The sequence below is a fragment of the Rhinopithecus roxellana genome, chromosome 12 (assembly GCF_007565055.1).
Source record: "Rhinopithecus roxellana isolate Shanxi Qingling chromosome 12, ASM756505v1, whole genome shotgun sequence".
NCBI classification, from domain to species: Eukaryota; Metazoa; Chordata; class Mammalia; order Primates; family Cercopithecidae; genus Rhinopithecus; species Rhinopithecus roxellana.
Window position 1 is genome coordinate 109564783 of NC_044560.1, and position 26126 is coordinate 109590908.

Here is a 26126-nt window from a genome sequence, read left to right on the forward strand (position 1 = left end):
GGGGCAGGGAGGGGCCGTGAGATCACTGCATTCCTAATCCATGAGCCAGCTCGCCCAAGTTGGGATGCCTGGGTCATGAAGAGCCTGGGGCCAGGATTTCTGGGTCTTGAAGGAGGAGGAAGCCGAGGGCCCAGACTCCTGGGTCCCTAGGAGAAAATGGGCTGGAGATGTGGACTCCTGGGTCCTGGGGAGGAGGGTGTCAGGGAGGAAGGCGTCTGGGGTCCTCAGTTCGGTAAAGGAGGGAGCTGAGGACCTGGACTCTTAGGTCCAGGGGTTGGAGAGGCTGGGGACCCAGGATTCTGGGTCTGAGTGAGGCCACTGGGTTGGGGGGACCCGAATTCGTATGTGAGAGCTTGAGACCAGGACTAGTCTGGGAGACCTACTCTTGGGTCTGAGGAAGGAAGAATCAGACTCCTGAGTCCAAGGGAAAAGGGAAGTAGGAGTCTGGACTCTGCTCTGAGTGAGAGGATTGGGAATTCAGACTTCTCTGTACTGAATGAGGCGGCTATGGGGTCGGGCTTCTAGGTTCTAAGTTTATTTTTATTTATTTATTTTTGAGCGGAGTTTCCTTCTTGTAGCCCATGCTGGAGTGCAATGGCGCAACCTCCGCCTCCTGGGTTCAAGCGATTCTCCTACCTCAGCCTCCCGAGTAGCTGGGATTACAGGCGTTAGCCACCACGCCCGGCTAATTTTTGTATTTTTAGTAGAGACTGGGTTTCACCGTGTTGGTCAGGCTGGTCTTGAACTCCTGACCTCAGGTGATCCGCCTGCCTCGGCCTCCCAAAGTGCTGGGATTACAGGCGTGAGCCAACCGCGCCCGGCTTATTTTTATTTTTTAGAGACGGGGCCTCCTTATGTTGCCCAGGCTGGCCTACAACTTCTAGGCTGAAGCGATCCTTCCGCCTCAGTCTCCCGAGTGGGACTACGGTGTGCGCCACTGCATCCCGTCTGGTTCTAAATTTAGGGGGACCTAGAGGATCTGGATTCTGAGAGCCCCAGAATGTGGGTAGGACAACATCCAGCGAGTCGTGCTCACTCCGCCGAACTACAATTCCCTTGCATCTATTCTGTTTTGTGCCTTTTACGTCACCTCCTGTTCCGCCACCCTTTCCGCGCGCGCGCAGGGCACTGTGGGGCGTCATCGCGGGCTACCGCGGCCCCGCCCACTTCACCTCTCACCCCACTAGCTGTCCCCGCGCGACAGAGGCGGTGCGCGGACTACGCCTCCCGGCGTGCATCGCGCGGACCCCGCCCCATGTGTCCCATTGGCTTCTGGGAAACCGAGTCCGGGTGCGTTTCCGCCGGCCTTCACGGCGCCGTGCTCGGTACTTGAAATCCCGGCAAGCTCGGCGGCGCTTTAGCTCCGCCTCTCTCCTCCTTTGCTGACGAACCCCGCCCCAGCCTGCCCCGCCCCGCGCCGGGGCCGGAGCCGCAGCCCGAGCGGCGGGGTAAGATGGCGGCGGCGGTCCGGGCCGCGGGGCTCGGGCCTATTGGGGTGGGCGGGGCGGAGTTGGGTCGCTCGTTGTCCCGGGGTCCTCCCCACAAGCCACGGGTCCTGGAGGGCTTCATGGGGCGGTCTCGGGCCCGGCAGCTGCGGCGAAACCTGGCGCCGAGAGGGGGGCCTTCTCAGGGCCCTGGGACGCATCCGTGGGTTCCTGGGGGCGTCAGTGGGGCGTCTCCGAGAGGACTGGGGGCGTCCCTGGGCCTAGACCGAGCCTAAGGCCTGCCCTCCATCATATAGCTGGCCTGGATCGTGTCTGTAGACACTGTAGATTGTCTTTATGGGCTGACCGGGGACTAGGGTCTGGTTAGAGGGTTCTGGGGCCATCTTGAGATCTTGAGATATATCCCAGGGGTGAAGGAGGGTCTGCAAGACCTGAGGAGTATCTTCAGAGCCATCTAGAGCGCCTGGGGTATGTCTGTTAGGGCTGGAAAGAGTCTACCTGGGCTGGCCTGAGGATGCAACTGGTCTGCATAGGTCTGGGGCCATTTATCAGGCCTAGAATAACTGCCAAGGGCTAGGAAGTCTTAGAGCCCCCTAGGGGGTTGGGATATGTCCACCAGGGGAGGGCGTCAAATATTGAGATGTACTGAGGGTCTGGGGTCTCCAGGGTATGGGTAGTGTCTAATAATGGGTGACAGGAGGCTGGGGGCAGTTAGAAGGACCTGGAACTATCTAGATGGCTTGAATGTGACTGCAGGAATGCAGTTTTTATGCCTGGAGCAAATTCGAATGCCTTTAGGGTCGGATCAGCTTGTGGCGAATAATACAGAAAGAGAATGAGGAAATTTTGCCCAGCTTAGATATACTTGCCCTTCAGAAAGTGATTCAAATGAAAAATGTTTTAAAATTCTGCATTACCCTGGGGGTTATTGAGAGAGTTAGAATTAATCTGCTTGAGGCTGGAAGAGTCTGGAGGGTCGTCTAGACCCACTATTACACTGCTTTTCAAACCATGTTGACCGTGATCTGCATTAAGATACATTTTTTCATTAAGACCTAGTACAGACAATCATAATGTATTTGACATTATATAACATAATGTGTTAACATTAACTCACCTTCCACAAATTGACATTTCCACTTACTACTTGCGATGTGCTGCGAAGAACTATTTTGTTCTATGTACTTTTTATAACAAGCTATTTGTGAAGCACTAAACTGGTATATGGCCCTGTTGTTGGGGAAACCACTGATCCAGACAGGACCTAGCAGTATCTGCAGAGCATTCTTCTGTCCAAAAGATCTAAGTAGCTGAGGGTGTGTCTGCAAAGCCTGGTGCTGTCTAAATGAGCAAGCAAGCATCTTTGTATACTGCAGAGGGTTTGGGGATCCCTGAGCCTGTAGTCAGCAGATGTTGATTAAGCTTCTCATATGTGACAGTCACTGTTCTAGGTAGCATGTGCTTCCCCGGGAGGTGCTGGAGAACAGTCCCAGGACCAGGAACTGCCCACAGGGCTGAGCATATTGAGTGTTGGTAAAAGAGGCTGGGATGTAATAGACTATCAGGGTTGGGTGTGTCTTAGGAAGTTAGGAATTAGGTGGACCTGGGAGGCTGCATGTAGAGGCTTGGCATGGTTTGCAAATCTATATGGGATGTAGAACAGGACCAGGGTCTTGTCTTTGCAGGAATGCTGTGGGGGAAGCAGGGAGGCAGATGTAGGGGAAACCTGAGCTTTAAGGGCTGATAGTGTCATTCCTGTTCATCCGTATTGAGCACTTGAGGTACTCTAACTGTGTGGCAGAAGTCAGGCTTTCAATATTCACAGCCATTCTCTGAGATAGATACTCCTGTTTCGTGCATTTACAATGAAGCATACTGAGTTGTGGGTTAGGGATTTTGAAGCTTTCTAGGAATTTTGAGATTGGATATTGTCTTACAAGTAGCAGATTTGACAGTCGTGGGGAAGCTTACAGCTGAAATCTTCATATTTTTCTGAAGCCCTAATCAAGACATCCATCCGTTTAATGGATGATCTTTCAACTGCCTGACTGGGGAATCATATCAAAGAATTTCCATGACATTGCAAAGGCTTTGGGCAGATGGCAATAAGTAAATGCCTCCTATAAAGTTTCCCTTCAGCATGCTTTTCTGAAGTTTAGCGTTTTCATTTTAAAAATGGCATAGTGGTTTTGCAGATCACTCAGTGAAGTTTCCAACTTAGGTATATAAATAAAATTTGGGGGTTTTCCTCACCATCGAGGACAGTTGATGCTCTAGGAAGCTGTGTGGTGTTCGAGGCATGGCGTTGAATATTGCCCAGCACATTGGCCTTGGGAAAGGTGGGTTTATAGGACTGTGGAACACACTCTGAAATCACGGTGCAGCACACACAAAAAACCTCGGTGTTGGCTTTGCCTCTTAGGAGGCCAGGGAATGAGGTCTTGAAGTTTGGATACGTTGTTGGGAAAGCTGCGGGAATTGAGGAGTGAAATGTTAAAAGTGGAGGCCGGAGAGGCCTCCCTTTGACATAAGAGGCACCTGAAACCCAGAAAAAAGGAAGAGAATTGCTCCTAGTCCCTGGGGTGTCTATGCTGGGCCCAGCGCCCAACCAAGCACGGGGTGGAGCGGGACGAGGTGGAGGAGAGGAGGGGTGCCAAAGGGGATGCTGAGGGAGATAGTGTGGGGCCCTTGAGGTCTTCATGTCTATCCTCTACTTCCGTCCTTTCTCCGGGGACCTCCACTCCAAACTGTCACCCCTGGACCCCCAGGTGACCATGGAGGAAGAAGATGAGTCTCGTGGGAAGACGGAGGAGTCGGGCGAGGATCGGGGTGATGGTCCGCCAGACAGAGACCCCACGCTTTCTCCTTCTGCCTTTATCCTGGTGAGGCTGCTGGGCTCCTGGCACTGAGGGATGGAGGAGCTGGGCATCCACACTCCAGGGGCCTGACTCCGGGGCCCAAGGCAGGGGCAGTGGACTCCTGGCTCCCGTGAAGCACTTGAGTCTGGCTGTCAGTGTCTGGGATGTCTGTCTCCCAAGGGGCAGAGGTTGCAAAGCATCTGCCTGGGTCCTCTGACGCTTGGTTCTTCCCCCCTTCCCCAGCGAGCCATCCAGCAGGCTGTGGGAAGCTCCCTGCAGGGGGACCTGCCCAATGATAAAGGTATGGCGGCTTCCGGTTCCTTTCAGCCCCGCCCTCTCTCGGCGCTCTTTATCCTAATGTCATTGATACAAGCTTTTCTGAAGCCACCTGGGTGCCACCCTTGTGCTGGCACGGGGAGCCAAAAATGGGCAGACACTCTGTGGCTGCCTTGGAAGGGCCTAATGTGCGGTGGAAGGGAGACAGACACAGTGCTGGGAGAGGGCAGGAGGCCCACCTCAGCTAGCATGGTGGGAGGTGGGTCAGGGCACCTTCCCAGAGCGGGGACAGGTGAACGGGCCCTCTAAGGACCTATGAGTCTAAGGACCTAGGATTAGAGGGAAGCCTGATTGGCTGCAGCAGGCCCACAGCACTGGTGCAGCGGTGAGCAGCTGTGCTGGGCTTCCTTGGGGCTGGCATGCAGGAAGGTGTGAGTGGGGTTGGGGGAGGCAGGAGACGTCTCTGGGGACTGCATCCCAGCAAGGCCTGAATGCCAGGTTGAGGTGTCTGAGGGCAGACAGGAGGACAAATGGCTGAGCATCAGAGCCTCAGAAGTGGGTGCTGGGAAGTCCTCCTGGGAGGCAGAGCGTGGAGGCCTGGAGAGCAGGCGGGAGGCTGGTTCCGCTGTCAGGAACAAATTAAAGTTCCTCTTTCCTCTACCCCACAAGTCTCGGCAGCGAGTCTCCTGTGTCCAATACCCCATGCAAATCTCTCACCAGATGGCTCTCGGTGTCATGGCCTTCGATGGCGGCGCTGCCGGAGTCCACGGTCAGAGCCCCGTTCCCAGGAATCAGGGGGGACTGACACAGCTACTGTGAGTAAGAAGAGGGGGCTGGGGGCCTGACTCACGGGTATTGGAGGAAGGGATGGGTGCCTGAGTCTGAGGGAATGGGGTTTGGGGACCTGGACTCCTGGCTCTGCGATGCTGACCAGGGGCAGTGTTGGAGAGTCTGGGGGCCTGATCTGGGCCTGAGCTTTGAGTGCTGATGGCTGTCAAGCTACAGGAATTAGATCCTCAGTTTTCTTGGGGATCTTAGATGTCTGGGTTCCTGAGAGGTTAGGGAGTTGGGAAGTAGGATTTGCCAGTCTTCATGTGGCCAGGGACAGCATAGAGCCTCTCTGGCCTCTTCCAGGTGTTGGACATGGCCGCGGACAGCTTCCTTGCCGGGCTGGTGAGTGTCCTGGATCCCCCGGATACCTGGGTTCCCAGCCGCCTGGACCTGCGGCCTGGCGAGTGAGTAGCTGGGCAGCTGGAGTGGGAGAGGCCTCGGTGTGAGAGCCAGAAGCACCCCTAAGGCTCACCCACCCCTTCCGCCTTGCAGAAGTGAGGACATGCTGGAGCTGGTGGCTGAGGTCCGAATCGGGGACAGAGATCCCATTCCTCTGCCTGTGCCCAGCCTGCTGCCCCGTCTCAGGGCCTGGAGGACAGGCAAAACGGGTATGTGGGGCCAGGGTGGAGCTGGGCAGGTGGCCTTGGAGTTGTGTGGGGATCGGCTGTTTTTGGTAGTGATGGTGGTGGTGATTGTGTCATTAGACAGAACCTTTCCCTTGTCTTTGTATTAGATGTGATCAAGGCTGTAGGTGCATACAGATGTATATAAAGTAAAAACCAATGTGCTGGGGCTATGTGGGAGTGGTCAGCATGTGTGACACTTGGTTTCGGCACACTAAGCGTTAGTGTCACTGCACTGGGACTTCATCTCCCCAGGAGGGGGACTCTTCGAGTTGCTATATTCAGAGAAGCAGACAGCCTGAAAAATGGCAGGCACTTGCCCAAGGGCGCACAGCCAGATGCTCCATGGGGTGCCTGGGCCTTGAGCCCTGGTGTGTCTATGAGTCTGAAGCCCAAGTTTTTGATTTCTGAGATGTGCGCTGCCCAAGGAGGAATCTTCTCCTCCAACCCTACACACAGTGGTAACCCTGTGAGCAGTTTAGACCAAACTTGAACGCACAGCTCAATTGCAAGGAGGACTTGTTACTATGCACATCGCTGGGCCCACTCCCGGGGTTCTGATTCTGCAGGTCTGGAGTGGGACCTGGGAATTTTCATTGTAAACAATACATGCTGCTGAGCCTGGACTCTGTTGAGAACTCTAGGTTTAGGCCTGCCTTCTGCGTGAACATATGTATTTGGAGGAGGAGGTGGAGGGAGAGGAGAGGAAGGTGCAGTTAGCTGTGGGCGCCAGCTGTGAGCCGTGAGCACTGGTTCTGTGGTAGAGCAGGCACACCACTCTGTGCCAGGTCATGTTTACCTTGTTTCGCTCTGTTGCCCAGACTGGAGTGCAGTGGCGTCACCTCGGCCCACTGCAACCTCTGCTTCCTGAGTACAAGCGATTCTCCTGCCTCAGCCTCCTGAGTAGCTGGGACTATAGGTGTGTGCCACCACACCCAGCTAATTTTCCTATTTTTAATAGAGATGGGGTTTCACTATGCTGGCCAGGATGGTCTTGATCTCTTGACCTCAAGTGCTCTGCCTGCCTCAGCCTCCCAAAGTGCTGGGATTACAAGCGTGAGCCACCGTGCCCGGCTACCTTCTTTTTTTTGAGACGAGGTCTCACTATGTCCCCCAGGCTAGAGTGCAGTGGCACAATCATGGCTCACTGCAGCCTCAAATTCCTGGGCTCAAGTTATCCTGTTGTCTCAGTCTCTGGAGTACCTGGGACTACAGGTGCATGCCACCATGCCTGGCTAGTTTTTTTTTTTTATTTTCTTTTTTCTTTTTTTGAGATGTAGTCTTGCTCTGTCACCTAGGCTGGAGTGCAGTAGCGCGATCTAGTCTCACTGCAACCTCCGCCTCCCGGGTTCAAGTGATTCTCCTGCCTCAGCCTCCTGAGTTGCTGGGATTATAGGCATGCACCACCATGTTCAGCTAATTTTTCTATTTTTAGTGGAGATGGGGTTTCACTGTGTTCGCCAGGGTGGTCTTAAACTCTTGACCTGAAGTGATCCTCCTGCCTCAGCCTCCAAAGTGCTGGGATTACGAGCATGAGCCACCATGCCTGCCACCTCCTCTCCTTTTTTTTAAATTAATAGCTGGAAACGATTTATGCATTAAGTACAGAGACATGGTACCTAGGACTTATGACATTCTTAGGGGCCCACAATTTCTTTAAAATCAGAAGCTGTATGGCTCAAGCCTGTAATCCCAGCACTTTGGGAGGCCGAGACGGGCGGATCACGAGGTCAGGAGATCGAGACCATCCTGGCTAACACAGTGAAACCCCGTCTCTACTAAAAACACAAAAACTAGCCGGGCGAGGTGGCGGGAGCCTGTAGTCCCAGCTACTCGGGAGGCTGAGGCGGGAGAATGGCGCAAACCCGGGAGGCGGGGTTTGCAGTGAGCTGAGATCCGGCCACTGCACTCCAGTACGGGCGACAGAGCGAGACTCCGCCTCAAAAAAAAAAAAAAAAAAAAAAAAAAATCAGAAGCTGTAGATCTGGGCGCGGTGGCTCACGCCTGTAATCCCAGCACTTTGGGAGGAGGCCAACGCGGGCGGATCATGAGGTGAAGAGATTGAGACCATCCTGGCCAACATGGTGAAACCCCGTCTCCCCTAAAAATACAAAAATTAGCTGGGCGTGGTGGCGCTTGCCTCTAGTCCCAGCTACTCGGGAGGCTGAGGCAGGATAATCGCTTGAACTCAGGAGATGGAGGTTGCAGTGAGCCGAGATCATGCCACCGCACTCCAGCCTGGGTGACAGAGCAAGACTTCGTCTCAGAAAAGAATCAGAAGCTGTAGGGGATAAGTAAACAAATGGGCAGGGCAGTGTTCCCCTAAAACTTGATTTAGGAAAACAGGTGGTATGCTGGATTTGGCCCCTGGGCCTTAAAAGTGATAAAGGTGTATCTGGAAGCTAATAGTAGTTGTTTTCAGGGGGACTCTGAGGTTATGTTTTATTTGTTTATTCTAGGTAGATTTAAAAAGAAAAGAGGCCGGGCGCGGTGGCTCAAGCCTGTAATCCCAGCACTTTGGGAGGCCGAGGCGGACGGATCACAAGGTCAGGAGGTCGAGACCATCCTGGCTAACACAGTGAAACCCCGTCTCCACTTAAAAAATACAAAAAATTAGCCGGGCGAGATGGCGGCGCCTGTAGTCCCAGCTACTCGGGAGGCTGAGGCAGGAGAATGGCGTGAACCCGGGAGGCGGAGCTTGCATTGAGCTGAGATCCGGCCACTGCACTCCAGCCTGGGCGACAGAGCGAGACTCCATCTCAAAAAAAAAAAAAAAAAAAAAAAAAAAAAGAAAAGAAAGTTCACCCATAATCCTATCCCATACAGAAATGTACATAAAGCTGTGGATCTCATGTGTTTGCACTGCGCTCTGGTCTGTGGAGTATTTTATGCTTAAGGTGCTGGGAATAGCGATGAGGCTAGGAAAAGCTGAGGCTCAGACTGTCCTCACCCGGCAGCAGGTGCAGCCTGGCTCTTTCTGTGCACTCATCTGTTCCTCCGCACATCCTGGCAAGTACATGCTGTCATCATCACCTCTGCTTCATCTTCCCCGAAGCCCTTGGCAGCTGAGGGACTGTACACTGCACTCATTGATAATCTTTTTTTTTGTTTGTGAGAGAGAGTTTTGCTCTTGTTGCCCGGGCTGGAGTGCAGTGGTGCGATCTCAGCTCACTGCAACCTCTGCCTCCCAGGTTCAGTTCTCCTGCTTCAGCCTCCCGAGTAGTTGGGATTACAGGCATGTGCCACCACACCTGGCTAATTTGGTATTTTTCGTAGAAACAGGGTTTCATGTTTGTCAGGCTGGTCTCAAACTCCCAACCTCAGGTGATCTGTCTGCCTCGGCCTCCCAAAGTGCTAGGATTACAGGCATGAGCCACTCCACCTGGCCATAAAGGGTGTTGGATGAATGAACAAATACCCGTTTTATAGATGAGGAAACTGAGGTAGACACGTCAATCCACTTGCCTGTGGTCATGTGGCTGGTGAGGGCCAGCCTCTGGATCAAGGGGTGGCTCTGGTGCTGCCCTCTTGACCCCTTTCCTTCCCTGGCGTTGTCCTCACACTCTGCTGGCATCCTTGCTGTGGTGTGGCCTCTGTCAGTCATCTCCATCGTGTGACTGTGGCATCACGACTGTAGTACTTAGCACAGTGCAGCAGGCTCTTTGGGGGCGAACGAGGTGACATATGAAGCACCATGCCTGGTTTGGAGGAAGAGGCAAACCTTTGTCATTGCCACTGACACTGGTCAGTGGTGTCACTGAGTCCTGAGCAGATGTAATTCCTTGGGTGGGGACTCAGCACAGAGTGAAGAGCTTGGGGTGAAGACCAGCCTTGCTGTGCTCCCCAGCTCTGCCATTTCCTGGCTCTGCACTGGAATCTCACCCTGTCAGCCTCCCATTCTTCCTTCTACCAAACAGGAGAAACTCCCACGAGAGGCAGCTGGCGCAGCAGGCCGGAGCTTGTTTTTGTCTTGGAGGGGGACTTAGGTTTGAATCCCAGCTCTCCCCCTGCAGCCTGTTTTCCTGTTTCGTCTTCGCCCAGGCTGGAGTGCAGTGGTTGTGGTCAGAGCTCACTGCAGCCTCCACTTGGGATCAGTCACCAGCACTGGTCAAGGTAGTTCCTAGTTTCAGGGCCAGGGTACATTGCCCAGGGTCAGGCCAGTGCTGTCACAGGATATGGGAGTGCAAGTTCGGGGCCACATTGACTCAGTTTACACCCTGACTGCTGCCTCCTCTCTGTGTGCCCTTGGGGAGGATACTACAGCCTTCTGCCTCAGTTTCCTCCAGTGACCTTTGGGTTAAGAACCGTGGTGTGTGGCCGGGCGCGGTGGCTCAAGCCTGTAATCCTAGCACTTTGGGAGGCTGAGACGGGCGGATCACGAGGTCAGGAGATCGAGACCATCCTGGCTAACACGGTAAAACCCCGTCTCTAATAAAAACTACAAAAAACTACCCGGGCGAGGTGGCGGGCGCCTGTAGTCCCAGCTACTCGGGAGGCTGAGGCAGGAGAATGGCGTGAACCTGGGAGGCGGAGCTTGCAGTGAGCTGAGATCCGGCCACAGCACTCCAGCCTGGTTGACAGAGCCAGACTCCGTCTCAAAAAAAAGAAAAAAAAAAGAACCGTGGTGTGCAGTTGTCAGGAGCATCCTACGGCTGGCTCCTGTGAAGCAGTTGGGGCTTCCTGGGCAGGACCTGGTGGCCCAGCAAGTGTCCATGGCTGGGCCAGCAAGCAGGCACCAGAAGGGAGGTGAAGGCCCTGACCGCTTCTCTCTCCCTGTTCCTTTGCAGTTTCTCCACAGTCGGACTCCTCTCGGCCTGCCTGTGCCCGTCACCTCACCTTGGGCACGGGAGACGGGGGCCCTGCCCCACCCCCTGCCCCCTCCTCTGCATCCTCCTCCCCTTCCCCTTCTCCCTCATCTTCCTCCCCTTCCCCTCCCCCGCCCCCACCGCCCCCTGCACCCCCAGCCCCGCCTGCCCCCCGATTTGATATCTATGACCCCTTCCACCCCACCGACGAGGCCTACTCTCCACCGCCTGCTCCGGAGCAAAAGTACGACCCCTTCGAGCCCACTGGCTCCAACCCCAGCTCATCAGCCGGGACCCCCTCACCTGAGGAGGAAGAGGAGGAGGAGGAAGAGGAAGAAGAAGAGGAAGAGGAAGAAGAGGAGGAGGAAGAAGGCCTGTCCCAGAGCATCAGCCGTATCTCGGAGACCCTGGCAGGCATCTACGATGACAACAGCCTGAGCCAGGACTTCCCAGGTGATGAGAGCCCCCGCCCGGACCCGCAGCCCACACAGCCGCCTCCGGCCCCTGGAACGCCGCCCCAGGCGGACTCCACCCGGGCTGATGGAGCCACGCGCCGGCGGGTCTTCGTGGTGGGGACTGAGGCGGAAGCCTGTCGGGAAGGCAAGGTCTCGGTGGAGGTGGTGACCGCTGGTGGAACCACCCTCCCGCCGCCCCTGATGCCACCCGGCGACTCGGAGATCGAGGAAGGCGAGATCGTCCAGCCGGAGGAGGAGCCCAGGGTGGCGCTGTCCCTCTTCCGCCCGGGTGGCCGGGCCGCCCGGCCTCCGCCTGCCGCCTCGGCCACCCCCACGGCCCAGCCCCTTCCCCAGCCTCCCGCTCCCCGGGCCCCCGAGGGGGACGACTTCTTGTCCCTGCATGCGGAGTCCGACGGCGAGGGTGCCCTGCAGGTGGACCTGGGGGAGCCGGCCCCTGCGCCGCCCGCCGCAGACTCGCGCTGGGGCGGCCTGGACCTGCGCCGCAAGATCCTGACCCAGCGGCGGGAGCGCTACCGCCAGCGCTCGCCCTCCCCGGCGCCCGCGCCTGCCCCGGCCGCCGCTGCTGGTCCGCCAACGCGCAAGAAGTCCAGGAGGGAACGCAAGCGTAGCGGCGAGGCCAAGGAGGCCGCCTCGTCCTCGTCGGGCACCCAGCCTGCGCCTCCCGCCCCGGCCTCGCCCTGGGACTCTAAGAAGCACCGCTCGCGGGACCGCAAGCCCGGCTCTCATGCCTCGTCGTCGACCCGCCGCCGTTCCCGCTCCCGCTCCCGCTCCGCCCGCCACCGCTCGCGCAGCACCGACCGCCGCCGAGGGGGCAGCCGCAGGTCGCGGTCCCGGGAGAAGCGGCGGCGGCGGCGGCGCTCCGCCTCCCCGCCCCCGGCCACCTCCTCATCGTCGTCCTCGAGGCGCGAGCGGCACCGCGGGAAACACCGGGACGGTGGCGGCAGCAAGAAGAAGAAGAAGCGGTCACGGTCCCGGGGTGAGAAGCGGTCTGGGGATGGCAGCGAGAAGGCCCCGGCGCCCGCCCCGCCACCCTCCGGCTCCACCTCTGGTGGTGACCGCGACAGCCGCCGCCGGGGGGCCGTGCCACCCTCCATCCAGGACCTTACGGACCACGACCTCTTCGCCATCAAGCGGACCATCACGGTGGGCCGGCTTGACAAGTCCGACCCCCGAGGACCTTCTCCTGCCCCGGCCTCGTCACCTAAGCGGGAGGTCCTGTATGACTCCGAGGGACTGAGCGGCGAGGAGCGGGGCGGCAAGAGCAGCCAGAAGGATCGGCGCCGCTCGGGGGCTGCCTCCTCCTCCTCCTCCTCCCGGGAGAAGGGGTCTCGTCGGAAGGCGCTGGATGGGGGTGACCGGGATCGGGACAGGGACAGAGATAGGGACAGGGACAGGTCATCCAAGAAGGCCCGGCCCCCCAAGGAGTCGGCACCTTCCTCAGGGCCCCCGCCAAAGCCACCGGTCAGCAGCGGCTCAGGCTCTTCATCCTCGTCGTCATCCTGTTCTTCCCGGAAGGTGAAGCTGCAGTCCAAGGTGGCGGTGCTCATCCGCGAAGGTGTCAGCAGCACCACCCCCGCCAAGGATGCTGCGTCGGCCGGCCTGGGCTCCATCGGCGTCAAATTCAGCCGCGACCGCGAGAGTCGCTCCCCCTTCCTCAAACCCGAGGAGCGGGCCCCCACTGAGATGGCCAAAGCAGCTCCGGGCAGCACCAAGCCCAAAAAGACCAAGGTCAAGGCCAAGGCAGGGGCCAAGAAAGCCAAGGGGACCAAGGGAAAGACCAAGCCATCCAAAACCAGGAAAAAGGTCCGCAGCGGAGGTGGCAGCGGGGGCAGTGGCGGCCCGGTGTCGCTGAAGAAGTCCAAAGCGGATAGCTGCAGCCAGGCAGCAGGCACCAAGGGGGCGGAGGAGACTTCGTGGTCTGGTGAGGAGCGGGCAGCCAAGGTTCCTAGCACCCCGCCCCCCAAGGTAGCCCCACCACCCCCTGCCCTCACTCCAGACTCGCAGACCGTGGACAGCAGCTGCAAGACACCCGAGGTCTCCTTCCTGCCTGAGGAGGCCACTGAGGAGGCTGGGGTCCGAGGTGGGGCAGAGGAGGAGGAGGAGGAGGAAGAAGAGGAGGAGGAAGAGGAAGAGGAGGAGGAGCAGCAGCCTGCCACCACTACGGCCACTAGCACCGCTGCAGCCGCCCCTAGCACTGCCCCCAGTGCGGGGTCCACAGCCGGTGACTCGGGGGCGGAGGACGGGCCAGCTTCCCGTGTCTCCCAACTGCCCACGCTGCCCCCGCCCATGCCCTGGAATCTGCCGGCTGGTGTGGACTGCACCACCAGCGGTGTCCTGGCCTGTGAGTGTCCCCTGGGGGAGGGGGGTGCTGGGGCAGGTGAGACAGTATGGAGACTGGAGGGTACAGACTTAGAGGCAGTGGGGTGCCCTGGAAGGGAGAGGTTTATAAGGACATGGACTAGGAGGGTGGGGGTGGGTGAAGGCCAGTTAGGGTCTGTCCGGAGGCTCTAGGTGCCTGGGTGTACTGGGAGAGAAGGGCTGGCAGGAGCAGGTGGTGGCCAGCGCAGACTGGAATGGTGGGCTGGGTTCTGGGATTCCCCTAGAGGGGGACCAGGAGAGAGAGACCAGAAAGAATGGCTTGAGCAGGACACCATGTTCCTTACGCATCGTGGTTGCCTCTACCAGACTGCAGAGGTGGGGAGAGAGGCTGGAACTGGCCACGGGGCGTCAGGAGGCAGAATCTCACTCCTGCCGTCTCATCACTGCATGACCGTGGCCAGCCCTATAGCCACACACCTGGAGTCCCAAGAACATTCGGGGTATGGGCCGTTCTGTCGTTGGCCAAGGCCCCCTTTTCCCAGTTCTGAGTGTGAGGCCTTGTGGCTGTTCTGGGACCCAGGGCAGGAGATGGTAGCAAGTGTCCAGGTGAGGTTCACCAGCTCCTGTCCTGTCACCTCCCCCATCTTCATGTTGTCACCTCTCCACATCCTGCAGTGACTGCACTTCTCTTCAAGATGGAAGAAGCCAACCTGGCAAGCCGAGCGAAGGCCCAGGAGCTGATCCAGGCCACCAACCAGGTGGGCTCCCCTGGGGGAGAGTCCCTGCCGCCCCTTCTTTTGTCCATTGCCTCGGGTTAGGAGAGGAACCGCAGGCCCGGCAGCTCTGGGGCAAGGTATCGGCCTGAAGAGGAGCCTGTTGCCTCAGCTGTGGGGAAGTCAGCGTGGGAACAGTGGGGTGCACGTCCCCTCTTCTCCTCCACTTCCCTTTACTCATCATCCCTCCGTCCTCTTCCCACAGATCCTCAGCCACAGAAAGCCACCCTCAAGTCTGGGGGTGACCCCAGCTCCTGTGCCCACCTCTTTGGGTCTGCCCCCTGGCCCCTCCAGCTACCTGCTTCCTGGCAGCCTCCCTCTGGGGGGCTGCGGTTCAACTCCCCCCACCCCCACCGGGCTGGCTGCCACGTCTGACAAGAGAGAGGGCAGCAGCAGCTCTGAGGGCCGTGGGGACACAGATAAGGTGAGCTGACCTGGGGAGAGGTGGGGCAGTGGTGACAGTTCTGTAGAGAATATGGACTGGAACTGAGACGCAGAGGCCCAAGGAGAAAGGGAGACTGAGGCCATAGAAACTAAAGTCATGGAACTGTAAGGAACTCCACTTCGCTGGAATGGATGAGCGGGAAATTCGTTAGGCATGTCCAAGAGAAAATCACGTCTGTGCGTGTGTGGGGGTGTGTGCATCTACCCCACATCTACACACCCTGTAACAGACGCCCCACACTGCAGCCCACCCCTTGATGATCTGTTTCTCACACTGTCTCCCTCTCAGTGTGAGTGGGGGAGGCTGGTTTCTGAATAAAAACTCAAGAACCTGTTTCTAGATGAAGGGAGGGAGAATGGGTGCCAGGCAGATAGTCATGTAGGTTCTTACTCAGCTGCTCTGGCCGGTTCTTTCTCCTGGGCTCTGGGGCTGTTTCTGTCTTGGTCAGGTCTAGATGTGGGTTTTTTGTTTTTGTTTTTTCTTTGAGATGGAGTCTCGCTCTGTCACCCGGTCTGGAGTGCAGTGGTGCCATCTCAGCTCACTGCAGCCTCCGCCTCCCAGGTTTGAGTGATTCTCCTGCCTCAGCCTCCCAAGTAGCTGGGATGACAGGCACACACCACCACACCCGGCTAATATTTGTATTTTTAGTAGAGATGGGGTTTCACCACGTTGGCCAGGCTGGTCTTGACTCCTGACCTCAGGTGATCTGCCCACCTTGGCCTCCCAAAGTGCTGGGATTACAGGCGTGAGCCACTGCTCCCGGCCTTAGTTGGTTTGTTTTGAGACAGGGTCTCGCTCTGTCACCCAGGCTGGCATGCCGTGGCACAGTCACAGCCTCAGCCTTGATCTCTCAGGCTCAAGGGATCCTCCTACTTCAGCATCCTGTGTAGCTAGGACTACAGGTGCATGCCACCATGCCCAGCTAATTTCTTAATTTTGTTTGTAGAGTTGGGGGTCTCGCTGTGTTGCCCAGGCTGGTCTCGAACTCCTGAGCTCAAGTGATTCTCCCACCTCAGCCTCCTAAAGTGCTGGAATTATAGGTGTGAGCCGTTGAGCCCAGCCTACATGTGTTTTTTTACAGTCCAGCAGCCCATAGCCAGATGATGGTGTTGGCCACCTTACACAGCTGTGTTTGGTGCCAGATAAAGCTGTATAAACCCCATTAAATATCCTGTGTGAGTCGCGGAGGCGGGGCTGCAGCTTAGCCCGTCACTTGTCTGTAGCTTGTGCCTTGTGCTGCAGGTCGTGAACGGTGAGGACCCCCTGGTCTATGGCGGCCCTTGCTCTGCCCTTTTCTGTGCTCTGCCCTTTGCTCCACTTTGCCACATCCAAGATGGGTGTTTGGGAGCAGCCTCTCTCTAGAGACCCACATCCTGTGGGGCCAGGCAAGCCTGAGAAGTCCCTCCAGGGCGGCCTGTGTCTCTCCTGGCCATAGAGTTGCCCTAACAGCTCAGTAGCTCGTCAGACAGTGTCACTGATATTGCTTCTGGAGTCTGCTAGCCATTGTGCCCTGCCCTTTCCAGGACTCAAGTTTACCTGCCCCTACTTTGATAGTCACCTGACTTGGGAGGGCAGTTTCCCCAAGGGCGGTGGCAAGAGACTATCCCTTGTGCCTGCAGAAGGCCGGTTCTTCTCTGGTCCCACATGGCTCTCTGGCTAGAGGTTTCCTGTCTGCTTTTGCAAAGATTCTGCCTGAGGCCAGGGATGCAGCTGCTGCCCCGATCCTGTGGTTGCGGGATCTCCTAGCTTGTTGGCCACAGGCGGGAAGAGCCTTGTCTCGGAGGCTCTCTGCCCTGCCCCCTATTCCGTCCTTCCCTTTTCATCCCACGGCCATCCCCCTTGGAACAGGCACAGCTCCCCTGGATTGAGTCTTTGTACCTGGCCTGTGCCATATCCTCCATGTGTGTCGCTGTAGTCCTCCCCATAGGTGTTGTCCCCATTTTATAAATAAGCCACAAAGGTGGCCAGGCGCAGTGCCTCATGCCTATAATTCCAACACTTTGCAAGGCCGAGGCGGGTGGATCGCTTTAGCCCAGGAGTTCAAGATCAGCTTAGGCAACATAGTAAGACCCAGTCGCCAGAAAAAGTACAAGAATTAGTTGGGCGTGGTGGTGGCACCTCTAGTCCCAGCTACTCAGGAGGCTGAGGTGGGAAGATTGCTTTAGCCCAGGAGTCCAGGGGTACAGTGAGCAGTGATTGTGCCACTGCACTCCAGCCTGTGTGACAGGGAGAGGCCCTGTCTCAAAAACAAAGAAAAAGCCACAAAAAGGAGGTTTGGCTGAGCATCCCAGGGGTCAGAGACAGGGAGTGGCAGACCAGGCTTCCGATACAAATGGGCTTGAGGTCAGTCCCCACCCCCACTCCTCAGTGCGCCTCCATCCCCTTGGTGACCAGAGCAGTATTGTAAAAACCTTTTAAACTGAGTCCTCCCCCTTCCCATGGTGAAAAGCCCTGTGCAGTTTTCTACAGCCCTGTCTGTAGAGTCTGATTCAAAACCAGCTGCAATTGCTTGGCCAATGTCTGTCTTCTCATCACACTGAACTTTGTGAGGGCAGGCAACACATGTGTCGTGGTCCTGGCCAGGCCTGGAGCAGCCCAGGGTTCAGCCTAGAGGAGATGTTCAGTGATATGCGGAGGCACAGGCTTGGCCTTTGGTCCCAGCCACCTGCAGCAGAGGGTGCATGGGACAGACCCTCAGCAGGACTTCCAGCCCGAGAGCAGCCGGACTGCCAGAGAGGCTAGGCTGGCAGCAGAGGCGAGTAGAGGTGGAGGTTCTGCAGGTACTCACTGGCCCTTGCTGTTTCTTCCCCCGCTGTCGCCACCCCACCAGTATCTGAAGAAGCTGCACACACAGGAGCGGGCGGTGGAGGAGGTGAAGCTGGCCATCAAGCCGTACTATCAGAAGAAGGACATCACCAAGGAGGAGTACAAGGACATCCTGAGGAAGGCCGTCCACAAGGTGGGCACCCAGAGAGAGGGGCAGACACAGGCCGGGGAGAGGACGAACTGGAGGGCCAGATGTGTGCAGACAGATGGACGCGGATGGGAGACGGGGAGGTCAGTCTGGGAGGGTGATGGGATTTTCTCAAGGCCACCTGGGCCTGTTCCGCTGGCCCTGGGGCACCCATCATCTAGGGGACAGAGGGACTTTGGCTTGGTTACTGGGGAAGCTGCTCCTACCCCAGTCCCAAGCTGTACCCAGCAGTCCCGGGTGGATGGGACCCCGGGAGCCTGGTGGTGACTCTGGCTGTCCCCGGCCCCCCAGATCTGCCACAGCAAAAGTGGGGAGATCAACCCGGTGAAGGTGAGCAACCTGGTGCGGGCCTACGTCCAGCGCTACCGCTACTTCCGCAAGCACGGTCGCAAGCCAGGGGACCCCCCAGGGCCCCCACGGCCGCCCAAGGAGCCAGGGCCCCCGGACAAGGGTGGCCCGGGCCTGCCCCTGCCCCCTCTCTGAGAGCCCTGGCCAGCTCTTCGCCCCTCGCCTCTTTGAAATTCTGGACATATTTATGGCTCCACCTCCCCACCTCCCTCCCCCATCAGTGGGATGATTGGGGGAGGGTTGCTGCAGGGAAGAGGAGAGCCCCCTGCCCTTCCCTGCCCCGTGCCCACCCCCTTTGCCCCCAAGCCTGTCCCCAGTGCCCCTCCCTTCTGTTCGTGCCCCTCTCCCCAATTTCATTAAAGATTTCATGAAACATTACCCCTGAGCCCCATGGTTCTTTTTTTTTTTTTTTTTTTTTTTTTTGAGATGGAGTCTTGCCCTGTCGCCCAGGCTGGAGTGCAGTGGCCGGATCTCAGCTCACTGCAAACTCCGCCTCCCGGGTTCACGCCATTCTCCTGCTTCAGCCTCCGGAGTAGCTGGGACTACAGGCGCCCGCCACCTCACCTGGCTAGATTTTTGTATTTTTAGTAGAGACGGGGTTTCACCGTGTTAGCCAGGATGGTCTCGATCTCCTGACCTCGTGATCCGCCCGTCTCGGCCTCCCAAAGTGCTGGGATTATAGGCTTGAGCCACCGCACCCGGCCGAGCCCCATGGTTCTAACCCTTTGTTTTCAGAGACAAATTTGCCAGAGGGTTGGGGAGGGACCCCTAGGAGGCTGAGGGTGGGAGACAAGGGAGACCAGGCTGTGACTTGGGGCAGCTGCCTCCCCTGAGCCTCAGTTTTCTCATCTGTATAGTGGTGTTGTGAGGACTGAACAAGACACAGGTGGAGCGCTTAGCACAGTCTCTGGCAGGCAGCGAGCTGCTCACAGGGAGGCGGGGCCGGCCCCACCTGATCAGCATCCTCCCAGCTCAGGGCACCTGCGTGCCATGTGCCTGCCTTGGAATTGGTCCCAGAGCAGGATCTGCGTTCCCCATTGAGTTGGCTTCTCTTTTCAGCAGCCCCGTGAAGCTGGGGTGATCTCATCCACTCTCCCGAGAGGGAAACTGAGGCACAGAGCAGCAAGGGCCGAAGGGTGAGTCAGGGCTGCGCTGGCTTCTGCCAGTTTCATCCCCCAGAACTGAGGCCTAGCCAGGAGAGGTGACAGTGCCCAGGGTCACCAGGCAGGCAGGCTTTGTAGGCTCTAGGGTGGCCGCAGAGCCTCTTTACCAAGGCCCCCTCCAGCCCCATGTAGAGGGGAGCCTGAGGCCTGGAAGGAGAAGGGCCATTTGCCCAAACTGTTCATAGGCAAGGCAGGGACCTGGGTTCTGGCCAGTCTTTGTGTGTTTCCTACTCTGTGACCTTTGTGCCTCTCCCAGCCTGTGTCTTGGTCTACAAAATGGGGGCAGCCATCAGCCACCAGGTCCCTGGGCAGAGGTGAGGAGGTGTCAGCTGCCCCCTGCAGTGCTTGGTTCTCATGCACTGAGCACCTGAGTTGTGCACAGCTACATACATGGGTAAACTGAGACCCTGAGCAGGAATAACAACCACCTTGGGTCAGAGGGCACCCAACACCAGACGCACACAAGAGGTGATCATAGCAGAAACCAGTTTATTGGTTGAGGTGGTAGGGGGTGGGGAGGTTAGAGGCCACACCATGAGGAGTGAGGGCTCAGGTCTCCCCAGGGCCCTGGAAATCCATATCCTCCACCAGGTCCTGCAGGTAGGCCTTGTACTGGTCAGAGGTGAGGGAGAGTGGGTGGCTGTTGGAAATGTGCAGGTCCACAGTGTTCTCCAGGGAGGAGGCACCCCCTACCCGGGCGATTTCTACCAAGGCCCTGAGGCACGTGGGCACAACCTGCGGGGGAAGTAGGGACAGGAGTCAGGGAAAACACCCGGCCAGTGTCCACCAAGGTAGGAGTCAGGGCTGGGAGAACTACAGCTCCCTGCAGCCCCCGCTGTAACCCAGGATGAAACACACACACACACACACACACACACACACACACACACACTACAACCTCCTGCAGCCTCTGCTGTAACCCAGGATGAACCATAGGCCCAGGGCTGCTGGAAGTTGTAGATTTCCCTCTACGCACACACACATACACACACACACTCATATGAGGCTAGAGTATTCCCAGATGTCAGGGCTGAGCAGTCTGTGATCTCAACTCGTGGGAGCCACAGTCATGGCCTCACAGTGGCAGCTAAAACTTGAAGTCCACCAGCTTCTACATGGTTTAGAGCAGGGGTCCCCAACCCCCCCACGGCCTGTTAGGAATCAGGTTGCCCAGCAGGATGTGAGCAGAGGGAATATTACTGCCTGAGCTCTGCCTTCTGTCAGATCAGCGGCAGCATTAGATTCTCAGAGGACACAAACTCATTGTGAACTGCACACGCAAGGGATCTAGGCTGCTCCTGAGGAGAATCTAATGCTTGATGATCTGCAGTGGAGCAGTTTCATCCCGAAACCACCCCCTCCCTGTCCGTGGAAAAATTATCTTTCGTGAGACTGGTCCCTGGTGCCGAACAGCTAGGGGACCACTGGTTTAGAGAATTCAAAACAGGTTCTGCAGGTGAGGCCATGGGAAGGAGCTCCCGGGGATGAAAAACTGGTTATTGCAGAGATCTTGGAAGCTGCAGTTTTTTAGAGGGCCCTCTGGGAGTTGGAGTTCCTGGGAGCAACCTCTTCCCTCTGTAAGGCCACCCCTCTCAACCCCAGGGACTCAGGTCTGCAGGCACCTTGACCATCACGAGCCTCTTGGTCCACGGCTGGTCCTGGGGCCATGACTCCCCCACACAGAACCAGAGGGCATAGCGTGGTGAGCATCCGCTTCCTTCCGTGAAGGTGATCAGATCTGGGGGCCCAGGAGTCTAGTCAGGGATGAGAAGAGGACCCTCTACCTGCCCTTCCCCGTAAACTTGAATGATAACCCCCACCATCTCCCCTGACCTAAGGCCCTCTGCTGCCTCGCCCAGAGGACTGCTTGTTTGGGGAAAGTCCCCATCATTCTGTTTGTGTACTTCCTCCTCCTTCCCTCCCTCCCTCCCTCCCATCATGGTGGGGTTGTTGGAAGGCCCCCCCCGCAAGCCCCCAAGTCTCAGCATTCACAACAGGCCCAGAGTAGGGGGCCCATGCTTCCAAGGATGCCAGTGAATCTGGAGAAGCTGGTTGGCATTCAGTCCCCTCTGAGGCTGCACTGTCCAATTGCAGCCATTAGTCATGTGAGGTCATTTCAGTTTAAATTGTAATCAATTAAAACTAATCATGTCCTGGTTGCACTCGCCTCACCTGAGTGCTCGGCCCCTGTGGCTAGTGGCTGCTGCACTGGACTGTCATTTCCATCATGGCAGAAAGTGCCACCGCACAGCGAAACCCTAAGGGACGTAGCTTTCCTGCTGTTGGTCTGTCCACCATCATTAGTTACGATAATGATGACAGCGGCAGCTAATTCCCTGAGCACGCTGTGTACTGGGACTGTGTCTCACCCCAGTGCTGGCAGGCAGGTAGAGAGAGGAGACCGTCCTCGGATTCCACGGGCTCAGGGCAAAGTCCTTTGCCTCGGGTTATACAGTGGGCCAAGGGCAGCCAGGGTCTGAATTCAGTCCTAATCCTGAGTTTTTTTTGTTGTTGTTTGAGACAGAGTCTGGCTCTGTCGTCAGGCTAGAGTGTAGTAACGCGATCTTGGCTCACTCTAACCTCTGCCTCCCGGGTTCAAGTGATTCTCCTGCCTCAGCCTCCCGAGTAGCTGGGATTACAGGCGTGTGCCACCATGCCCGACTATTTGTTTGTATCTTTAGTACAGATGGGGTTTCACTATGTTGGCCAGGCTGGTCTCAAACTCCTGACCTCGTCATCTGCCCGCCTCGGCTCCCAAAGTGCTGGGACTACAGGCGTGAGCCACCGTGCCCGGCCAATTCTGAGTTCTTAACTACTGCGCAGTCTGCTTTCTACTGGGCAGGGCGAAGCCCCCATCTCACTCACCTACAATGAAGGGCCGCAGGTGGAACACGCCTCCTTCCTTGTCCTTGGGGACCTCGCCGTCAGGCCCATGCCTGCTGTTGAGCAGCTCCTCACTCACTGCCCAGTATGTGTGGCAGTGCCCCAGCCGCTGGGCCCAGAGCCACTGCCCGGCCCGCCGCAGAGCCAGTCCCCCACCCAGGGAGCTCAGCACGTGCCTCACGTAGCTCATCACTCCCCTGTCTGTCAGGGATATGCCAGGGTCTGGCAGTGTGATTGGCCATCCAGGCAGCGTCCTGTCTCGCACTTCGGACCCCACCAGCCGCAGGCCCTCTGGGCAGGAGATGGTCTGCTGGAAGACTTGGCGGCCCCGGTAGAAGGCTGTCACCTCGAACTCCCACTCTGAGCAGCGGCATCAGCAGTGTGAAGGAGAGAGAGATTGAGTCAGGGGCTGCCGCCCAGACCTCAGCCCTCCCAGCCTGCAGCTGACACTCACCTTCCCCCAGCACCAATAGCCGCTTCAGTGGGTTCTCAGAGGGCTCCAGGTTTGGGAAGGGAGTGGGATTGTCCAAGCTGGGGCTCCGCAGGGGCTGAGGGCAGGGCTCAGGGGCTACAGCCAGGCTTGGGGGTCCTGGATCTGGCAGTGGGGCCAACACCATGTTACCCAGTAACTCATCTAGAATGTTTTCCTAGAGGGAAACAAAGAAAGAGAATCAGGCATTTCCATAGTCTTTTCTGGAGACTTCATATGGACCAGGTCTGTTCTCAGCAATGCAGGGAGGTCAGGCTTGAGCTCTGCCTTCAAGGGGCTTCCAGCCTGGGGACAGAGCCAGCCATGGCACCAACAGCCAAACAAACACTCTAATGAACGCCAGGTGCTACCATTCCAACCCAAGGATCTGGCTCTATGCAGGTTAAGACCTGGGCGGGGCAGGCTGGGTAGAATTTCAGAGGGATGCTCCCCTAGCTCAGGCCTCAGCAGGATCACGGTCAGGGAGTTTTCAGTTCCCAAGAGGCTGACAGCCCCCTGCCGAAGTCCATGAAATCCTGGGAAGGTGTGCTAGGCCCTGAATGCAGGGTGAAAACTCAGAATTTTCTCCTGAGGAGACTGGAGCAGGAACAGACAGGGCCAGCACTGGCTCAGGTGAGGGACAGGCTGGAGGCAGGGAAGCGGGGGGATGGTCCAGAGGGAGAGGAAGAGGCCCATGGGGACACAACAGAGACTGAGGGGCATGAAGGTTGGGCACATTCTCACCTGGGTATCAGAAGTACTGCCTCCGCCATTGGTGTCCGGAGAGGTGTCTGGCTGGGAAAAGTCCCCAACTCCTGTTGAGAAAGGTGGTGAGGGAGTAGGGGTGCCAGGAAACCTTGGGACCCCAGCCTCCCACATGAACCCCGATCTGGCAGACCTGAGTTCACAAACTCGTAGATCTTATGTGGGTCGTGAGGGTCCTTGCTCCGGTCCTCTGCTAAACACAACCCATCTTTGCGGTTGAGGGCAGAACGGAAATTCCTCTTCCAGGTTGGCAGGTCTGGCTTATCCCTCCCGGGAACGTACGCACCAGTGGCCTCGGCCCAGGCCTGGGGCAACAGTGGTGTCAGGATAGTGGGGGAGGACGACTTAGATCCTGCTCCTGGGGCCCTAACCCTGTCTCCTGAATCCTAACACCACCCTCTTTCCGTAGCAAGTTCTAAGTCTGCAAGGTCCATCCCCAAATCCCACCCCCCCCCCCCCCCGTCCTACCTACCTCCATCCCCCACCTCTAGTTTTTAAAAGCCTTTTTTTCTTTTTGAGACGGAGTTTCACTCTTGTCACCCAGTCTGGAATGCAATGGCGCAATCTCAGCTCACTGCAACTTCCGCCTCCCTGGTTCAAGCAATTCTCCTGTCTCAGCCTCCTGAGTAGCTGGCATTACAGGCGGGCACCACCGCACCTGGCTAAGTTTTGCATTTTTAGTAGAGACGGGGTTTCACCATGTTGGCCAGGCTGGTCTCAAACTCCTGACCTCAGGTGATCCGCCCGCCTTGGCCTCCCAAAGTGCTGGGATTACAGGCATTGAGCCACTGTGCTAGGCCTCTTCAAAAGCCTTTGAAACCTCTTTGATTTTTGTTTTTAAAGAGATGGAGCCTATGTTGCCCAGGCTGGTCTCAAACTCCTGGGCTCATGCGATCCTCCCGTCTCGGCCTTGCAAAGTGCTGGGATTACAGGTGTGAACCACGGCGCCCGGCCCAAAAACCTCTTCTTTCTAAGCCAGGCTTCCAAGTCCAACTTGGTGTCTAACCCCATGCACCACCTGCCCCGCGACACCCTCTGTGATAACCCCGCCTCTCACACTGTTTACCACTTCTGGCATGTACTAGTATGCGGTGGTTAGGAACCCCAGATTTGGGGCTCCAGGTCTCACCTCTGATGTTTCAAAAACCATCCCCCAGTATCTATCCTACAACCAAGAGCCCCGGCCCCTAGAGAGCCCCAAACCCCCAGGATTCATTTCCTTTGCGTACTAACCGGCTTTCCCGGTTTTATTGCCGTAACCGGGCAGCTCCAACCCTGCTTGCGCCCCACTATCAGTCAGCTGATCCGGCTAGCCCCGCCCCTCCCGTTCTAGCCCCACCCACCACCGTTGGCACGAGCCCGCCCCTCGCGCGCTACCTCCGCCGTCTCAGCCCGGCCCGCTAGGAGTCCTTTCCGCCCCGCGCGCAGCTCAGGGTTTCCAGCGTCCCCGGTCGTCGCACGCACCTGGAAGATTCTGAAATCCTCCTCCTGTGCATCCTGCCGTAGGCCGTGCTTCCAAGGGATGCGGAAGCGCGTGCGGCTCTCGTTCACCCAGGCCACGCCCTCCAGTTGCCCCAGGTCCAGCTGCGACACCAGCCAGGGCAGGATCCGTGGCTTTGGGGTTCCCATGGTCCGGCCTGCGCGTATAGGGCATTTCCTGGGCGCGACCGGCCTCCCCCGGACCCACCTGGCCTGGAGTTTCCGCACCCAGACCTCCCTCTCACGGGCCACGGCACAGGTCCTTCACCCATATTTTCGGGGGTACAAACAGGAAACCTCCTCTTCCCATCCTCCCATCTTCCCGAGAGGCTCCTTAATCCGCTAGGGTTCCTTCCCATATCCATGGCATACCCTTCCCCCGTGTCTTCAGTGCAGACCCTCCACTCTCTCAACTCCGCCAGTATAGACCTCCTCTCTCCCCGACATCATCGAAAGCAAGTATCCCCACTTTCAGGGTAGCATCCTCTTTCCCTAGTTATTTCAGTGCAGAATCGATTCACGCGTAAGCCTCTATCTCCTGCACTTACCCCAGTGTAGATCCGCTTCCACAGTCCCCCTACAGAAGATCCCCCGAAACATTTCCAACACAAAACTTCCTTCCAATTCCCCCTCGACTGCCCGCCCCCCTCCTCCGGGACAGAGCACACCTCAGGTTTCGAGAATGAACTACACCCATGTACGGAGTCCCTCCTTCCCTCTCTAGAACCCCCTCAGTGTAGACGCCTCCTGTTTTCCTCTTTCCTCCCTACTTTTTCTAGTTTTTCTGCAGCCGACCTCCAGCGTCGGCCACTGTAGCTCCTTCCTTGCTCCACTTTCCCCAGAGTACACAGCCTGCCTTTCCACTCTCCATGCAGACCCATCCTGTTTCCCGCTCCACGCTCTCGGACGCCGCTAACGCTCTCCCAGGCTCTTCCGCGTTACCTACGATGGAAGGTCGGGGCGTGCGGGGAGCTGGAGCCCACCCCTGTTTTGGGGCTCCGGATAACTCTCAAAGTCGAGGCTGCGCACCCCCTTTCCCGTCAGCTGAACTCTAGAGCGCTGAGCTTTCTTTTCGATCGACTTCTTGAAATAAAACCAACTTTATCATTCTTTGGGTAACACACTCGCGAGCCGAACGGACGGCCCGCTGGGCCCGGGGGTGTCCCCGCCCCATGCCCTTTTTTGGGTTTCCGG

General features: G+C 57.5%; 2 protein-coding genes across 12 annotated transcripts; one reads left to right on the top strand and one right to left on the bottom strand.

Annotated features, from left to right (window-relative positions):
• The first annotated feature begins 1295 nt into the window (after positions 1–1295).
• Positions 1296–18551, top strand: SCAF1 (SR-related CTD associated factor 1). 2 transcript variants are annotated; one of them, XM_030941911.1, is made up of 11 exons: positions 1296–1448; positions 4214–4327; positions 4547–4604; positions 5300–5394; positions 5714–5814; positions 5903–6018; positions 10821–13655; positions 14309–14391; positions 14612–14830; positions 17682–17810; positions 18117–18551. In XM_030941911.1, the coding sequence occupies exons 2-11, from the start codon at positions 4220–4222 to the stop codon at positions 18306–18308; spliced, it is 3936 nt and encodes a 1311-aa protein (XP_030797771.1). In that variant the 5' UTR covers positions 1296–1448; positions 4214–4219; the 3' UTR covers positions 18309–18551. The 2 variants fall into 2 exon arrangements, with proteins under 2 accessions (XP_030797771.1, XP_030797772.1); XM_030941912.1 differs by lacking the exon at positions 1296–1448 and adding an exon at positions 1572–3784.
• Positions 18552–19805: 1254 nt separating this feature from the next.
• On the bottom strand, positions 19806–26124 carry IRF3 (interferon regulatory factor 3). 10 transcript variants are annotated; one of them, XM_030941916.1, is made up of 9 exons: positions 25875–26109; positions 25305–25424; positions 24831–25090; positions 23587–23758; positions 23433–23503; positions 22674–22866; positions 22202–22579; positions 20959–21074; positions 19808–20071 (listed from the first exon to the last, which is right to left on the bottom strand). In XM_030941916.1, the coding sequence occupies exons 3-9, from the start codon at positions 25080–25082 to the stop codon at positions 19886–19888; spliced, it is 1368 nt and encodes a 455-aa protein (XP_030797776.1). In that variant the 5' UTR covers positions 25083–25090; positions 25305–25424; positions 25875–26109; the 3' UTR covers positions 19808–19885. The 10 variants fall into 10 exon arrangements, with proteins under 10 accessions (XP_030797777.1, XP_030797776.1, XP_010367793.1 ...); XM_010369491.2 differs by lacking the exon at positions 25305–25424 and having other exon boundaries at positions 24918–25090; positions 25875–26124; XM_010369494.2 differs by lacking the exon at positions 25305–25424 and having other exon boundaries at positions 24918–25090; positions 25879–26109.
• Positions 26125–26126: the final 2 nt, after the last annotated feature.